Raw genomic sequence first — 18,891 nt, 5'->3', positions numbered from 1 at the left:
CCAAGTGACTGGAGGAGTTGAATGACCCTGGAGACCGCCGCCTGCCCCTGGGAGAAAGACTTCACCAGAATGAGCCAGTCGTCCAGGTAGGGATGATGTAGGACCCCCTCCCATCTGAGAGCAGCCACCACTACCACCATGATTCTTTGTGAATGTCCGCGGGGCGGTCGCCAAGCCGAAGGGGAGAGCCTGGAACTGGAAGTGCTGTTTCAGAATCTTGAAATGAAGGAAAACTCTGGTGGGTCTTGTGGATGGGAATATGGAGGTAGGCCTCTGTCAAGTCGAGAGAGGCGAGGAACTCTCCCTGATGTACCACCACAATCACTGAGCGCAGGTTCTCCATTCGAAAATGAAGGACCCGGAGGGACTTGTTGACCTCTTTGAGATCCAAGATTGGACGAAAGGCTCAGTCCTTTTTGGGTACCACGAAGTAGATTGAATAATGACCCAAGCCCACCTCTCCGGAGGTGACGGGAGAGATGGCCCCGAGGTCCATGAGTCTGTTCAGGGTCTGTTGCACGACCAGCTGCTTGTGGCTCTATCTGCAAGGTGAGAAGAGGAACCTGTCCCTTGGGACGCGAGCAAACTCCAAAGCGTAACTGCTCCTTAAGTTATCTAGGACCCACTGGTCTGAAGTGATGTGGATCCACTCCTCGTAGAAGAGAGATATTGGTCCTCCGATTCGGGGAGTCGAGGAGTGGGTGAATCTGGCATCATTGAGGGGACTTGGACGAGGCTCCTTGAGTCGTCCCCTCCCGAGGTGGTCTGTGGCCACAAAAGGAACAGGGCCACGACTGGGATCTGGAAGATAGCGTCCGGGGCCCCGGCTGTCTGGAACCTGCGATAGCAGTGTTGTGTGCGAGGCCGACTTCTGGAGGAATTAAACGATCTGGTGTCCGCTGGCGGTCCTCGGGCAGGCGATGGACCGTGTTTCCCCCAGAGACTTGATGATCTGGTCGAGATCGTCACCGAAGAGAAACTTGCCCTTAAAAGGAAGAGAACCCAGGCTGGACTTGGAAGAAGAATTTGTCGACTAGTTGCGAAGCCAGAGGCGGCACCACGCCGAGACCACGGATCTCGCCAGAACGCAGAGCAGGTCATACAGAGCATCCGCACCGTAGGCTATGACGGCCTACAGGCGATCCGCCTGGTTTGCTTCCTCTGGCGGCAGGTCCTGAGAGGTGAGGAGCTGCTGGACCCAACGGAGTCCTGCCCTCTGCGCTAGCGAACTACAGATGGCCGCGCAGACTCCCAAAGCCGAGACCTCAAAGACTCGCTTGAGATAGACTTCCAGCTTCCTATCTTGAAGGTCCCGCAGGGCCATGCCACCCGTGACCGGTATTGTTGTCCTCTTGGTAACCACCAACACCGCTGAGTCCACCTTTGGAACCTTGAGGAGCTCCAGGAAATCCTCAGGAAGAGGATAAAGCTTTTCCATTGCCCATCCGACCTTGAGTGAGGCCTCGGGAGTATCCCATTACCTGGCCAAGAGCTGGAGGAAGGTGGAATGGGTGGGAAAGGCCCGGGACAATGGGCGCAGCCCAGCTAGGACTGGGTCCCCCCTTCTTGCTGAATGAGGCGACGACTGGAGCGGAGGGTCCTGGAAGGTCATGGGAGGGCTCGAGGTCCAGCTCCTGCAGGATACGGGGAATAAAGAGCGTCTAGCTCTTCCCTCTGAAAGATGCAGAGAACATGTGGGTCATTCCTTCCAGCTGTGCTGCCAGGAGAGGATCATCCTGATGCGGCGACGGAGTATCCCCCCCCCCCCCCCCGGATCCGGGAAAGAGCCCGCTCCTCCCCGCCTGAGGGAGGGCAAAGTGTACCCTGGGCGGCCCCCCCTGTTGTATCCTGGGCCCCCGGAAGAGGCTCTGATAACTGGGGAGCCTTGGCTGGCAGTGGCCCTAGCGCTGGAGCCCTGAGATGTTCAGTCATCGTAAATAGGCATTGTGCATAAGCACAACTCCGCTGAAAAAGCTGGGGGGCCCCGGGGGGGCAGTAGAGGAGTCTCCAGGGGGGGGGGGGGGGGGGGGGGGGACTAGTGCAGGAACCGGAGTCAAAATTGGTGGGGGCATATCGAAGAAATCCTACTCTTCACGCTCTGATGGCTGCTGCACGCGCTCACTCCGTGTCCAAGATGGCCGCTGTTCCCCTGTTGCCTGAGGCGCGCTGAAGCGTGCAAAGAAAGTCGATCTGGCGGCCTGGAGGTGCCCTCCCCACCAGGGAGGCACCTAGAACATAGCCCCTCGCGGGGACAACTTGCAACCCCGGTTCGGCCGCACGCCGAGCATCAGGACGGCCGCAGCAAAACGGGGGAGAAGGGGGGTGAGCCGCTACGGGCCAGCACAGAAAACGCTCCGCGGGGAGCGGGAAGATGCCTCCGCTACACCACAGCCCCTAGTAAAATCGGCAGCAGAGGAATGTGACCTCTCTGCTGCAGCGGCCCCGGGGAATGCGCGTCTCGGGGCTGCAGGGGCAGGACGCGGCGAGGGGGGGGGGGGGAGGCCTGGCACCACCAGCATCCACCTCCCTGAAGACAGTGTGAGACCAGATACTGTGAAAAAAATTAAGAAACTGACAGAGAAATCAAAAAGACCACTTACCCCACGGAGGGAGGAAAGGGGGGGGAGGGAGAGGTGACCGAGCAGCACTGCCTGCAAGTCACAGAAAGCACCAACCTTAACAACTTGATCTAACCTTAGAGAGACAAAGCAAAGAAATAGTAGCGGGGAGGAAATATCCTCCAGACAGGGGAAGCACCAGGTTCCCCTACTCCTATCTGCTGGAGTTAGAAAGATACTGGGGACTTACAGAGGGTGCACTGGTTAATATGACAACACCCTCCGAAGCCTTGTCTGACACCATCTGCTGGACGGGGGACATAACCCACCGTCTGGACTAATCCTGGTATGTACAGGGAAACCTTTTTAATATTCTGCTTTTTGGCACTTCAAAACTGATTACATTCAGGAACTGAGGTAACCAGAGGGCTCACAACTGTGTAATTGGCTAATTTGTTGGGGTGGATGTGGAGAGATTTATAGGTCGTTACTTTGTTGGGATGGTTATGGGGATTTATTTATTCTAATTCTGGGTGTTAATGAATGTGTGATAAGTGGATAAGGGTATGTTAAAAACTGCTTACAGGACATGGGCCAGTACATTTTAAGTTTTGCTGTTCCATGCCCTGAAATTATCTGTGAAAGGGTGTGTAAGAAATAAGTATTTTTAAATAGAAAGGCTTGTGAGTAGTGCTGGATTAAATGGGGAAATGTTCTATAGGGAAATTCCACTCCCCAAAACATTAGAAGCAACAGCATTGCAACATCAAGAACAAAATCCAAAACACAGGGTAGTCAAATTGAAATACTGTTTTGACATCTTACCCAGTTTGAAAGTTTACTGAAAATTGGTACATTAATAAAAGCAAGTTTGCTTACCATAAAACTGTGTTTCCGTGGATAGCAGGATGAATTATAGCCATGCTGTCATGGGAACTGTCCATCAGGGTCCAGGAAGCGGAGCTTCTGAGTAGAATACAGAGCTTTGCTCGGTGCGGCTGCGTGTGCCTTCCCGCACAGAAAAACAGTCTCTCCTCAGTCTGTGATTTAGTAGTGTATGAATATGAATTGCGGATTATCCAGGGAGGTGGGTGGGTCAACATGGCTAATTCATCCTGCTATCTATGGAAACACCGTTTACGGTAAGCAGACTTGCTTTTTCCCCGTTGATAGCAGGGCTGAATTAGCCATGCTGTCATGGGAGTCCTAAGCTCCCGATCGAGCCATCAGATAGTTAGAAAGTCATTCTGCATTATCTAAAAATGTGGATAGTCAGTTACAAGCTCAAGCTGTCAGTTTGCAAAATGACTCGTCCAAGTTTAGCATAGTCAGTTGTCTGTTGATCCAGACAGTAGTGAGATGTGAACGTATGTACGGAAGACCAGGTGGCCGCTTTGCAAATGTCTATGGTCGCCACATGCTGTAGAAGTGCCAGGGAAGTTTATTCTGCCCTCACTTGGTGGGCATTAGGTTGAGAAGACAACATCAGGTTGTTTTTTGTGTAACAGAATTGAATGCATGGGGCTTTCCAGCTGGAGATGGTCCTTTTCGCCACCGGTAGACCGGGGGCATTCGGGTTGAAAGACAAATAATTGGGACACGCGTGACTCTGAATGCGTACGTCTTTTATAATATGCCAATGCTCTTTTGCAGTCCAATGTATGTAATAATTGTTTGCTGTCATTTTGATGAGGCTTGGGAAAGAATGTTGGTAATTCGATGGACTGGTTCAAGTGGAACTAGCTGACCACTTTTGGAAGGAAAGAAGGATGTGTGTGACGTTCTACCTTATGATAGAATTGCATATACGGGCTGTAGTGTACCAATGCTTATAGTTCACTGACACTGCGTGCTGACATTAAGGCAATGAGGAATACCACTTTCCAAGTAAGATATTTAATGTGCGCTATATCCATTGGTTCGAATGGGGCTACCATCAGTTGCTCCAGTACTAAATTAAGATTCCACGGCACCGGTGGCTTGGAAACCGGAGGCCATAGATGAGTCAGACCTTTTAGAAAACGGGAAACAAGGTTAGACAGAGATGGGCTGTCCTCTATATGGGCGGTGACAGGCCGCTATCGCACTGAGATGAACTCTGATCAACGAGGTTGCCAGGCCCGTGATGTATAACGAGGGAAGATAATCCAATAGGTCTTTTGGTGAGCAGTCTGAGATTCCTTTAACAGAACACCAGGATGAGTATCTCTTCCATTTGAAGTCACAGTTTCTTCGTCTCGATGGTTTCCTTGAAACGAGAAATAGTTTGTGTGGATACAGAGATCCCCTGTTCCATCAAGAGGAACTGCTCAATCTCCCACGCTGTCAAGTGCAGCGATTTGTGCATGGGAATGGAGCAATGTTCCTTGCTCCTGCGTCAATAGATCTGTGCAGTCTGGTAGCACTATTGGCTCTGTTATTGATAGGTGCAGGAGGTGGTGTACCACGGTTGGCATGGCCACGCCGGCGCTATCAAAATTAATTGAGCTGCGTCGCTTATGCATTTTTGTAATGTTCTTGTAATAAGAGGTATTGGAGGAAACGCATACATGTGAGGTTCTGTCCATGGAAGGAGGAACGCATCCTGTGCCGTTCGACGAGTGCTAGCCCAGACTGAACAAAAGTGAGGGACTTTCACATTGAGTTCTGTCATGAAGAGTTCGATCGTTGATTGTCCCCAGCGGTCGAACAGAGTATCCGCTACTTATTGAGTGTCCACTCGTGAGGGTAGAATATGTGACTCAGACAGTCGGCTTGAGTGATGACCCCCGATAGATACGTCGCTTGAAGGTGAATTGAGTGATGGGCCGCATGTTCCAGGATTTGCAACGTTTCCTTCCAGAGGGACCATGAACCAGACCCTTCTTGTTCGTTGATAAAGTACATCGCCACTTGATTGTCGGTGTAGACCATGACTCGCCACTCTTAAGTGTGGAAGGAATGTTTGGAGACCTGGGGCAATCAGCTCCTGCTCCGTGACGGAAGAGGGAGGCTGAGGCACAGTCAGAGGGACCACCTTTACAGGCAGAATCGCAACTCCCAAACTCCGATCGGGTGAGGGTGGCCTCGATGTCCCAGTCGCAGGAGTGGTTGATGCCGTTCCTGGACGGGGCTTCTTCGATGGTAGATAGGTCAATGATTTCACTCCCTCGACAGTCCGAGACTTATGATGCCAATGGCGATGTTTCTCCCTTCGATCCCCTTGATCTTGAGGGGAGAAACGGGAGTCGATGGCCGTGAAGACGTCGATAGCGGGCGGTCACCGGACAGTTGTCGATGTTGGTGCGACTTAGACGGTGCCGGTTCTGAAGACGTCGATGGAATGGACGGCGTCGGGGTGTGAGCACGGAAAAGGAGTCCCATCTTCTCCATTCTGGCTTTGCGACCCTTTGGTGTCATGATGGCACATTTGGTGCAAGTCAGGACATCATGCTCACGGCCTAAACACATTACACAGACTCTATGATGGTCTGTGATCGACATGGTGCGAGTACAATCCGGGCGTCGAAAACCCGACGCCATGGCCATAGAAAAAAATCGAGCCACGGTACGGTCGACGGCCAGTAGGCCGCGAGGACCAAACTTGACGGTAATCAACGAAAACGGCGAAAAAAAAAAAACTTACTGGAGTACCGCGGCCAGAGAAAAGTTAGAGGAGGGACCCCTGTGGGGCAAAGTTATTCTAAATAAGTCCGTGAGGAAAATTCCTGTCAGGAATGCATTCGGAGCTCCTAAACCGTGAGGCTACTGCTGCGCGGATAAAAGAAGACTGAAGGGGGACCCCTGCTGGCTGCAGGGTTAGTGCCATGCTGGGCATACCCAGTAGGGGCCAGTCAAAGTTCTGGAAACTTTGACAGAAGTTTTCCGTGATTGGGCTCCATCCTGATGATGTCACCCATATGTGAGGACTACCATCCTGCTTGTCCTGTGAGAAAGAACTCTACTACACATATATACAACTGACATCAACGAAGCCAAATGGAACTTCTCCTCCCAAAGAATTCACAACTACCAATACAACCCGAGAGTCCTGTTTGAGTATGTAACAACTGACACGACCCATCAACAACCCGGCACAAAAAGAAGCTTCAGAAACAATATCCAGCCACAGCTTCGCCCAACACCTCATAAAAAAAACAGCCAAACTTAACCCAAAAGACCCTCCAATCAATCCAAAACCCAATATACAAACACCCCCTACAGCACCAACATGGTCACAGTTTGAGACCGTAGCCTCTACCGAAGTGGAAAACATTGTTCAAAAGATTAACCCAGCAGCATACCCGCTAGACCCCATCCCTACAAAAACCCTCAAGCTAATTCCAAACTGCCTAGCTAGACCCATTGCGGACATCACCAATCTTTCCCTCGAGCAAGGAGTACTCCTGGATTCCCTTAAATGTGCTATAGTCAAACCCATCTTAAAAAACCACAACTCGACCCAATCATCCCATCCAACTATCGGCCCATCTCGAACCTACTGTTCTTGGTGAAGATCGAGAAGACTGTTAACCACCAACTCTCAGAATTCCTGGAAACCCACAACATACTTGCTCCCGCCCAACACGGCTTAAAAAAATTTCACAGCACAGAATCGCTACTACTCACCCTCAAACACCATACTACGAGGGTTCGACAAAGGCGCATCCTTCCTCCTAATCCTATTAGACATCTCCGCTGCATCTGACACAGTCAGCCATAAGATTCTAATTCACAGACTAAAAGAAATAGGCATCACCAGCACCATTCTCCAATGGTTTCAATCATTCCTCATCAACAGAACCTTTAAAGTAACCCTAGGAAATACAACATCAGAAAGAATACCCCTCTCACAGGGAGTCCCTCAAGGCTCATCTCTATCCCCAGCCCTCTTCAATGTCTATATGCTGCCACTATGCAATTACTTAGACAAAACAGAGCTCACCTACTTTCTCTATGCCGATGTACAGATCCTGCTCCTCAGAGACAATATAGACAATGTACTATACCAATGGGAAGCATACAGGACAAACATAACCACCATCCTCTCAGAAATGGCACTAACGCTCAACCAGAACAAGACGGAAATTCTTCACCTCACCAGAAAATCCTCAATACCCATATCGGATCCCTCAACTCTAACCAAATACAACATACTCCCGACGGTTAGAGACCTCAGAGTCATCCTGGACCAGGAACTGAACTTCAAACAACATATCAAGACACTGATAAAAGAAGGATTCTACAAACTCCAAATCCTGAAGAAACTCCAACCTCTACTTCATCCCCCAGACTACCGGATGGTACTGCAATCCCTCCTTTTCGCCAAAATTGACTATTGCAATGCCGTAACTGGCCTCCCCACATCCACCCTCAAGCCCCTCCAGCTCATACAAAATGCCACAGCACGATCACTAACAAATAAGAAAAAAACAGATCACATCACGCCCGCACTCAAACAACTCCATTGGCTGCCCGTCCCGTTCAGATCTCAATACAAAACACTCATGCTCATTCATAAACCATTACATAATGACAAAGCCAGCTGGTTACAAGACCTCTGTCCCCCTGCATCCCCACTAGAAATCTCCGCTTAACCAACGCAGGCCTACTCCCCATTCCCCCCCGCAAAGGAAGTGCATAAAGTCTCCACAAGAGAACGCGCCACATCCGTAACAGGCCCTCACCTATGGAACAACCTTCCAACCGCTCTCAGAATTGATCCTTCTACACCTACCCTCCGAAAAAACCTCAAATACTGGCTCTTCTGGAAAGCTTTCACTCAAGACAATCCTGCCACAGCCCCCCCCTCCCACCTAATATCATGCCCCACACTTCCTCTGTACATAGTTAAACTTTTTATATATTCTGTATTAAGTTATGCTATCAAGCATGTTATAATAATATCGTGTAAAACTTATCTGTATGTAGCCAGTTACTCAGTTAAGCTGTTATAATGTACCATGTCATTAATAAGGTCCTCCTTAGACATATTGTTATATGTAAACCGATGTGATATGCTAGATCGAATGTCTGAATAGAAAAATAAATAAATAAATGTAGGTCTTCCCTAATGGCGCTGGAGCGGAGCCAGGCCATTCGGCAGGCGGCAATGGCCAATGCGGATGTGCGAGTTGACGATTCGAACGACTCGAACACTGTTTGGAGGAGGTGTCGAATGCCTTCCTTTATCTATGTCTCGTATCGGCTGAGTTATAGATGGTGACTCTGGATTGAGCAATGCTGCCTTTAATATCTGCAGATTTTCATATAGATACTGGATCAGGTAGAATTGATGACCGATTCTGGAGGATAACAGACGATTGATACGACCTTTTCCCAAGCTCATCTAGGATTCGTTGGTCCTTTCCTGGAGGAGCCAACGCATGCATTTTAGACCGCTTGGCTCGTTGCATTGCAGATTCCACAACCAACGAAGAGTGTGGCAGTTGTGGTGTAGAATATAATTGACTTCTGCATTCTAAATTTAAGGTCTAAATTTTTGAGACCGGTGGAATAGTGTAGGGTGTTTCCCACGATTTCTCCAGGACTGAATCTAATACCTTGTGGAATGGCAGTGAAGCGGGTTCAGCTGGTATGTCAAATATCTTAAGTAGTCCGAGCGTTTCCGCTCAAGAGTCCTGTAGTTTTTGGACCTGCAGGCCAAGAACTCCCCCCCCCCCCCCCATCTTATCCAAGAATTTTGGATAAGGAAGATCTTCGGGGGGGGGTGAGAATGGTTCAGATGTATTCTCCGGTGGATCCGATGGATACCCCGTTGACGATATGGGTGATGAGGGAGGGGAATCCAAGTCTGTCCCGGTTGGTAATTGGGCCTTGCTCGGTTCCACAGTCGTTTGTCGGGCTGGAATTGGTGGAGAAGGGTTCAACTGTTCCAGCGATTAGGGCAGGCGAGGCAACGTCGGTGCGCTACCCGTGGGAGAGGAAGGAAGTTGAAACGTGGATTGTAGCATTTCAAATAGTCCCGACAGGGCCATTGACAACTAGAAAAATGCCTCTCGGGTTTGCGTCTGCACTGCGGTTTTCCCGGTGTCGATGGAGGTGGCGAAGGATCTCCCTTTCCCAATTCAGTCTTCCTTTTCTTTTGGACTGGTTGTTGGGATGATGTTCCATCCAACCCCTGGTGAATCATGGCTGGACCTCTGTTGTGGTGAAGAGGAGGAAGAGGATGTATGTCTGACGTACTCCTCTTCCAATTGTGGCGTCAAATGATGGTGATTCTCGCTTCTCGGGGACGTAGATTGGTCCGAGCAGCGTGACTCAAAGCCTCTTGCTCAAATAGTGCGAGGGAAAATCCACTGCCTTACCCGTGGATGGAGAAGATTGCGGGTTGCTGTCAACCGACTTAGTCTGGCCTTTTCCTTACCATTTTCCACCTGCCAGGTGGGTCTCCGGCTGGAGACCTGAGTAGAGATGTATGGCGCTGGCCTTTCCTGTTGTGTGAAGTTATGAGGCTCAAGATGTAGTGCAGATGTTGTTTGAATCTGCCTAGCTATTTTATGCGTCGATTTAGACACCTGTGACGTCATTTGTTTTGTGTGCGTCGAGGTCGATGCTTTATGTGTCTGTCTTGGCGAAGCTTGCGTCGTATCCAATGGTCGATGCGTCGATCCTGACGCTTTCTGTGTCAACATCAATTCCTTTTGCGGCGCCATCAACGCACCCTGCGTCGGCTTCAACGTTTTGTGCGTCAGTATCGAGTGTTGACACATGCATCGTGGAAGGCATCTACCTTTCTAAATGCGTCGATCCCTGTACCGTTAAAGATGTGCGCCTTGACAGCTTATCCGAGTCATGGCGCAGAAGTTGACGACGCCCCTGTGGAGGCACTCAACGCAGGCCTAAACGAGTCGCCCTCTCTGTGCGAACTAGGCTCTTGTTGTGGTCTCTGCCAATTATGCTCAGTCAAGTCGTGGCTATCACTGCCTTGACTCCGGGCTCGGCCTCCTCCGATGGATCCTCCAGTCCTGGAGGTAGAGGGTTCTACAGATGCCACCCTCCTTACCTTTGGGGTCTTGTTTTTTTAGGAGACCCGACGACGAGCGAGCCTCAGAAGGTGGGGCATAGGACCCAGATTGTGTTCCTCGGAAGGGTTCAATTTTTTGGGCCCTCTGACGTCTGGCTCTCGGCGACATACTGCCACAATATTTGCATGTGGCCTGTTGGTGGTCAGGCCCGAGGCACCGATAGCAGCAATCATGTCCATCAGTGATGGCCATGATTTTGCCATAATTGCAGGGTTTGAATCCTGAAGGCCGCAGGCCTGATTTTTCGGTCATAATTTTTTCTGTCTTTTAAAACTCTAAGGAGAGTGAAGCCCCGCGTGCGATCCCGCGCGCAGAAAAAACAGACTTTTTCTGCGCGGGAAGGCACGCGCAGCCACACAGAGCAAAGCTCTGTATTCTACTCAGAAGCTCCGCCTCCTGGGCCCTGATGGACAGTTCCCATGACAGCATGGCTAATTCATCCTGCTATCAACAGGAAAAGATCATTTCTATACACCATATCTCAATCTGTACTTCAACCCACCCAAAGTGGGCAGGAATAAGTTTCACTACCTGTTGTAAGCCAGGTATCTAATTGAACAATATAGTCACAGGCTACAAATGTATGCACCTATTGGCTAGAAAAAATATTACATGTAAGCTTTATTAATGGATACCAAATTCATGCCAAAGTCAGACCTTTAATCAAGGTTTCCATGGCAGACTTCACAGCAAAGAGTTTGCAGAACTTACCAATCTTCATCTTCCGGAATTCTGGGCAAAGGAGGATGCAAGCAGTAGATGTGGAAAGCCATGTCGCATTCATCACACAGCAGCTGTTTTTCAGGATCCTGCTTGCCTCCACACATGTGGCATGCACACATCCTGCAAGTCCTGTTTGGGTTGTCTTTACAGTGTTTACACTCTGGTCCATTCTGCCCTGAACAAGGAAACAGTTGCAAATAAGTATTTTATTCCAAGAGGCCCATAAAACTACAGGAAACATGGCACAGTCTCAGGTAAAGGCTGAAGAGGATCAAAAAAAAAAAAAAAAAGGACAATGCAGCTTTATTTATTTATATTTTTCAAGATGTAGCTCACACCTTTTCATTGGTTACATTCAGATACAATCAGTATTTCCCTGTCCTCTGAAGGCTTACAAGGAGAATCACTCTTACCTGATAATTTCTTTTCCTTGAGTGCAGCCAAACCAATCCAGATGCATGGGTTTTATGCCTCCTATGCAGGAGTTGGAGAAAGACTAGCAGACTTGCTGACCTCACCTTATATAGGCTCCTGTGCTGACATCAACCTGCCAATATTCTAGGTAAAACATTTTTAATACACTAAACTTGCTTCCCTCCTATGCAAAAAGGGAAATTGGTTCTTACCTGCTAATTTTCGTTCCTGTAGTACCACAGATCAGTCCAGACTCCTGGTTTTTGCCTCCCCTCCAGCAGATGGAGACAGAAGTTTTGATTGATCTGCCCTATATCCTGAGGTGCCACCTACAGTCTGTCAGTATTGAACTGTACCCAAGCCAGATGAATAAACACTTTAGCCAAAAATGGTAATTATAAAAAATTTTGTCCCCCAAATAAGCAAAAGGAAGGAGAATTATGCAAACTCAAAAACCTTGCCCACCCTAGGTGGGACCAGACCTGAACCATACTGATCCTTCAGAGAAAACAAAGTAACTGGTCAAGCATACTCTCCAATCTCCCATTTCCAAACTAGGTGGGACTCTGGACTGATCTGTGGTACTACAGGAATGAAAATTAGCAGGTAAGAACTAATTTTCTTTTCCCTGTATGTACCCGGAACAGTCCATACTCCTGGGATGTAACAAAGTTTTCCTAGACTGGGTGGGACCCTCGCCAAAGCCCCTTGTTTCTGGGGCCTGGACATCCAGACGGTAGAGTCTGACAAACATGTGCAAAAGACTTTCAAGTAGCTGCCCTTCAGATCTCTTGTGGCAAAACCAGTTGACACTCAGCTCAAGAGGCCGCTTGCGACCAGGTAGAATGAGCACAAAGCCCAACCGGCACCGGCCAACCATTAGCAATGTATGCAGAGCTGATAGCCTCCTTCAACCACCGCACAATAGTGGCCTTAGAAGCCTTATGCCCTTCTCCAGGGGTCATTCCATAGCACAAAAAGATGTTCTAACAGTCGGAAACTGTTGGTAATCTCCAAGAAACGTAACAGGGCCTGCCCCACGTCCAATCTTCGCAAATCTCTGGACGGAGGAGTGGAAGAATCCGAACCCTGGAAGAAAGGGAGCTCCACAGACTGATTTAAATGAAAAGCTGACAACACCTTAGGCAAAAAAGAGGGAACCGTTCAAGGACACTCCTGTGTCTGTAATCCTCAAGAAAGGTTCCCTACAGGATAAGGCCTGAAGCTCTTACACCCACCGAGCTGAGGTTATAGCCACTAGAAAAATCACTTTCAAAGTAAGATCCTTTAGCATCGCACACTTCAAAGGCTCAAACTGTGACGCACACATGGCCCTCAAAACCAGGTTGAGGCTCCAGCAAGGACAAGGATTTCGGACAGGATGACGTAAATGCTTCACCCCCCGAAGGAAGCGTACGATTTCCAGATGCACAGCCAAACGAACTCCATGCACTCTACCACGAAGGCAACCCAGAGCTACTACCTGAACTCTCAGGGAATTAAAGGATTAAACCTTTAACCAGTCCATCCTGTAAAAAGGCCAAAACATCAGCAATTGAGGCCTGGGTAGGATTCACACTGTGGTCCACATACCAAGACTCGAAAACACCCCACACATGCCAGGGAAGTAGAGGTTTTCCTGGACTGCAAGAGTAGCAAATCACTGCATCTGAATAAACTATTTCTTAGCTGGGCCCTTTCAAAAGCCAGGTCGCTAGACAAAAGCGATCTGCCCCTTCTAAACAAACTGGACCTTGACAGAGATTTGGCAGGAGCTGAAACTGCAAGGGGCCGTCCACCGCTAGGTTGACCAGGTCCGCAAATCACGGCCAACTCGGCCATTCCGGTGCTACAAGTATTACGTCCCCTCGATAGACCTCTATGCGGTGCACCACCTTGCCAATAAGTGGCCATAGTGGAAATACGTACAGAAGAACGTCCGGCGGCCAAGGAAGAACTAGAGCGACCACCCTCTCCGCTCCCGTCTCCCAACCCAACTGAAGAACCTCAGGGCCTCGGCATTGCGGAAAGTTGCCATTAAGTCCATGCTGGGCTAACTCCACTTGTGACATATAAAAGGAAAAGCTTCCTCCACAAGCTCCCACTCTCCCTGGGATCCAGCTGGTGTCAGCTGAGGAAATCTGCTTGAATATTGTCCATGCCTGTAAGGTGTGAGGCTGCGATCCTCTCCAGATGCAGTTCTGCCCAGCTGATCAACTTCTGGGCCTCCAAGGCTACCACCAGACTCTTGGTACCTCCGTGGCGATTTATGTAGGCCACTGCTGTCGCATTGTCTGACAGGATCCATACTGATCTTCCCCTCACCAGAGGGAAGAGAGCCTGAACATAAGAACATAAGAAATTTCCATGCTGGGTCAGACCAAGGGTCCATCAAGCCCAGCATCCTGTTTCCAACAGAGGCCAAACCAGGCCACAAGAACCTGGCAATTACCCAAACATCGAGAAGATCCCATGCTACTGATGCAATTAATAGCAGTGGCTATTCCCTAAGTAAACTTGATTAATAGCAGTTAATGGAATTCTCCTCCAAGAACTTATCCAAACCTTTTTTGAACCCAGCTACACTAATTGCACTAACCACATCCTCTGGCAACAAATTCCAGAGCTTAATTGTGCGTTGAGTGAAAATAATTTTCCTCCGATTAGTCTTAAATGTGCTACTTGCTAACTTCATGGAATGCCCCCTAGTCCTATTATCCAAAAGTGTAAATAACCAATTCACATCTACTCGAAGACCTCTCATGATCTTAAAGACCTCTATCATATCTCCCCCTCAGCCATCTCTTCTCCAAGCTGAACAGCCCTAACCTCTTCAGCCTTTCCTCATAGGGTAGCTTTTCCATCCCCTTTATCATTTTTATTGCCCTTCTCTGTACCTTCTCCATAGCAACTATATCTTTTTTGAGATGCAGCAACCAGAATTGTACACAGTATTCAAGGTGCTGTCTCACCATGGAGTGATAGAGGCATAATGACATTTTCCGTTTTATTAACCATCTGCACTGCTCTGGTATCTAACCTCTTGATCGACCACTGCCCACTGACAAACCGCTCCCCACCCAGAAAGGCTGGCATTCATAGTTACTACTATCCAGGTTGGAAACTCCAAGTCCACCCCCTGGCGTAACTTGTCCAGGAGGAGCCACCAAGAGAGGCTGGAGCATGCAGATTTGTTGAGAGGAAGAGGTAGCTGAAACTGCTCCAAGATGGGGTCCCAACGGGATAGTAAAGAGGACAGTAGAGGTCTCATATGAGCAAAGGTCTATGGAATCAGCTCCATGGTGGACGTCATGGACCTGAGGACCTGCAAGTAATCCCAGACCCTGGGCAAACGCTCAGTGTGCACTTGAGCCTGCAACTTGTATATCTGGTCCTCGGTGAGAAAAGCTTTGCTCAACTGCATGTAAAAAAGCACCCCCAGAAACTCTAAGGTCTGGGAGGGGACTAGGTGACTCTTGGACAAATTGATTATCTACCCCAGAGACCTCAAGAGCTGGAGGACTATCCACCACTATCCGACAGAGGTTCTGACTTCACTCAGATCAGCCAATCGTCCAAGTAAGGATGAACCAAGATGCCCTCCTTCCAGAGCACTGCTACCACTAACATCACTTTGATAAATGTCCTGTGAGTCGTCACGAGGCCGAAGGGCAGGGCGCAAAACTGGAAATGCTCCCCCAGATATTTGTGGTGGTTGGGACGGATCGCTATATGCAGGTATGCCTCCGTTAGGTCCAGGGAAGTGAGGAACACCCTTTTCTGGACCGAAGCAATCACAGAATAGAGTGTTTCCATACGAAACCAAGGAACCTTGAGGGAGGCGCTGACCTTCAAGTCTAGAATGGGCCGGAACATGCCTTTCTTCTTGGGCACTATGAAGTAAATGGAGTAGCAATTTGCAACCCCCCCCCCCATTTTTGCAGGGGCACTGGCACGATGGCCCCTAGTTTGCTGAGGCGATGTACAGTGTCCCACACCGCCAACCGTTTTTGCTTGTAAGAGCACGGGGAGATCAGAAACCAATCTCAGAGTGGACGAGCAAATTCTAAAGCGTAGCTTTGTCTACTACACTGAGGACCCATTAGTCCAAGGTGATTTTGGTCCTCTTCTCGTAGAATACAGCCAACCAGTTCCCTATTACTGGGACCAAGGAGCAAACCGGCATCACCTCATTGAGAAGACTTTGGTCCACCCGAACCTTGGGAAGGACAGTCTCTGCCCAAACGTCAGATTCGAAAGGAGTGGCTCCAGGACTGCTGCCTGCCCGAGACCTGTCTGTAGGAGGATCCAGATGACCTGGACTCTCGAAACAGTCTATTCCCCCGGAAACAGGAGCGAGAAGGAAAATGAGTCTTTGCCTTTGGCTTATCCTCTGGCAGCTTGTGGACCTTATTTTCTCCAAGAGATTTGATCAAATCCTCCAACTCTGCCAAAAAGGAGCTTGCCCTTAAACGGCAAGGAGCTCAGCTGTGCCTTGGAAGAAACATCTGCTGACCAGTTCCTCAACCAGAGGCGGCGGTGAGCAGAGACAGTTGATATCATTGATCAGGCCGAAGTCCGGAGGAGATCGTACAGCGCATCCGCACTGTAGGCCACCACAGCCTCCAGCCATTCAGCCTGGAGCACATCAGAGCCTCACAAGGATTTGTCCATCTGCAAGCGATGAACCCAGCGAAGATCAGCTCTCAAAGCTGCTACACATAGCAGCCCTTAACCCTAGAGTCGCAACCTCAAAGATCTTCTTCAGATGAACTTCCAGCTTCTTATCCTGGAAGTCCTTGAGAGCTGTCATGCCTGTGATTGGAATGGTAGTCTTTTTTGTAACCAAGGACACCACCACATCCACCTTAGGAATTCTCAGAAGGTCAAGTGCCCCTTCTGGCAACAGGTACAATTTGTCCATTGCTAGGCTAACCTTCAAACCCGTGTCTGGAGTGTCCCCCACTCTTTGAAATAGGGTCCTGACTGACATCTGAAAAGGAAAGATTGTCGGACCCCCGGAGATCCATCATGCCCGGTTCCACGGCCCCCAGCTCAGTACTCTGAGGACCTCAATGCCCAGCTCCTCCAGAAACAGTGGGAATAAGGGGACCCAATTCTTCCTTGCGGAACAAATGAACCACCTTGGGGTCATCACCCTTGACCATCGGGGCCCCCAACAGCTCATTCCGGATCCTGGTTGGCCAAGATCGGCGTCCACTCCCTGAAGGTCCAACTCCTGCTGGTCATCTTTCCCTGAAGCCTCAGAAGTTGAGTCGTCCACACGCTGTGCAGCCACAGACCGGAGAGGACCCTTGGCTCTTACGGTGCCCTCCTTCTCCAGGACCTTGGGTCACTTAGGAGCCCAAGACCCTCTCTTTTTCAGGGGTCCGGTGCTTCTTGAGACCCTTAGGGGATGTCCTTTTATCCCCGTTTTTCCTTGCTGCTTTCCTGGCTTTAAAAGACCTATGCAGCAACAGAACAAAGTCAGATGAAAGGGCAAGGAGGAATCTGAGCCCCACCCCCCCCCCCCCAGGCCCTCATTGGAGGAAGAGGCCGGATTCCCTGGCAATTAGCCCCCCCCCCCCCCCGGAGGCTCCAGACTGCAGAGATAGTGTAGGAATGAAATCCCCCTCCCCGGCCTGCACGGGAGCAACAAAGGCAGCCCAAATGGCCTCTGTCCCCACACTGAGTGGGAAACAGATCTGCTGCAGACTGCTGTGAGGAGCCTCCCGGCAGGCAATCGCCCTACTTTCCGAAGGTTTCCTGATGTGCCCTCCCCTCTGGGAAGGCACTGGGAACAGAGACCGGCACGCATTTCCCCACAGGCACACCACGGGGGGAACGGGAGCCGACCGCGGGAAAAGACAAAGAGAAGCCGCAGTGGCGGGGGAATGAGGAGAGAACCAGGAGGATTTGTCAGCACCTACCTAAGAGGGGCCAGAATTTTGAGACGTTGCCGTTCCCCCCTTTAAACTTTGTTGAATACAAAAAACAAATAAACCTGGAAAGCTCTGCTTTAGGGCCTAACTTCATGTTGGTGACACAGTAATTCAGACTACTAGCAAACCAGAAGTTAAAGGTTAAACGAACGAAATGTATTTCGACAATTTATGTATGGTTTCCTTAAATATATACATAAATAAAATGTTTCATGACAACCTACATTGTGAAAACCTTTCATTTATATTAAATGACGTCACGACGTTGGAAGAGCACCAAAGGGGAGGCATTTAAAAGCGGAGCCGACCCGGAGGAGGAGCACTGCTACCCCCGACTGCCTCAACGGACACAGAGGCCCTAATAAGCGGCAGCGTCTCCCACCTGATCCTACCTCCAGCCTCTCTGTACCAAACCGCGCCACTAACCTTTCCCTCCACTGCCTCCAGTTTCTCTTCTCTCTCTCTCTCTTTTCTCTTCCTACAGACGCCGCAGCCCCGGATCAATCGGTCCTGTGGGACCCGGAAGAGCAGCACACGCCCCTCCCCTTTGGAGTCGCTGCTGACGTCACGACGTCGGAAGAGCACAAAAGGGGAGGCATTTAAAAGCGGAGCCGACCCGGAGGCGCCACGCGCCGAAGGGGCGCAACAAAAGGGCAGCCCCTTTGTACGCCCTGAGAACTCCCAGAGAACCGGAAACTCTTGCTGAACTACCACGGATCACCAAACATGGACAACGAGAGAGAAGAACAGGTAATACAAACAATTAAAGTCTGCCTAAACAAAGGTAAGTACGGCAAAAGAGACACAAAAACCACAAAGACAAAATAAAATACAAAGCTACAAACACTACACAACAAATACAAACAACAACCTAATACAAATAAATAGGACAAAAAACATAAACAACGGAGATTTAAACCTACTAATGATCACCTTCCTACTAGTTACTCCCAATCATCATGGACTTACTCTATGACATCAAACCCAACTTAATTGCAGTAACTGAAATCCTGGTTAAAAAAATCTGACACTGTTTTAAAAACCAAATAGCCCACAAGAACTATGATGTATTCTCAATTCCCAGAGCAAACAAAAGAGGCGGACTCTACTTATAACTCCTACTTATAACTGAAAAAAAACTTAAATGTAAATTTTTTACCCATAATACCCCCAACAAACCATGAAATTGCTATGTTTGAAACCCTCAACCAACACAATTTGTCTTAT

General features: G+C 49.3%; 1 protein-coding gene across 1 annotated transcript in view; it reads right to left on the bottom strand.

Moving 5' to 3' along the window:
* Window positions 1–18,891, bottom strand: part of UHRF1 (ubiquitin like with PHD and ring finger domains 1) — a 499,879-nt gene that overhangs the window by 301,245 nt on the left and 179,743 nt on the right. The window contains exon 7 of the mRNA XM_029614586.1: window positions 11,294–11,483. Within this exon, the coding sequence (XP_029470446.1) occupies window positions 11,294–11,483 (190 nt within the window). The remainder of the gene's footprint in view (window positions 1–11,293; window positions 11,484–18,891) is intronic.

The sequence above is a fragment of the Rhinatrema bivittatum genome, chromosome 8 (genome assembly GCF_901001135.1).
Source record: "Rhinatrema bivittatum chromosome 8, aRhiBiv1.1, whole genome shotgun sequence".
Lineage (NCBI taxonomy): Eukaryota > Metazoa > Chordata > Amphibia > Gymnophiona > Rhinatrematidae > Rhinatrema > Rhinatrema bivittatum.
This window is presented reverse-complemented; position numbering and strand designations above follow the sequence as displayed.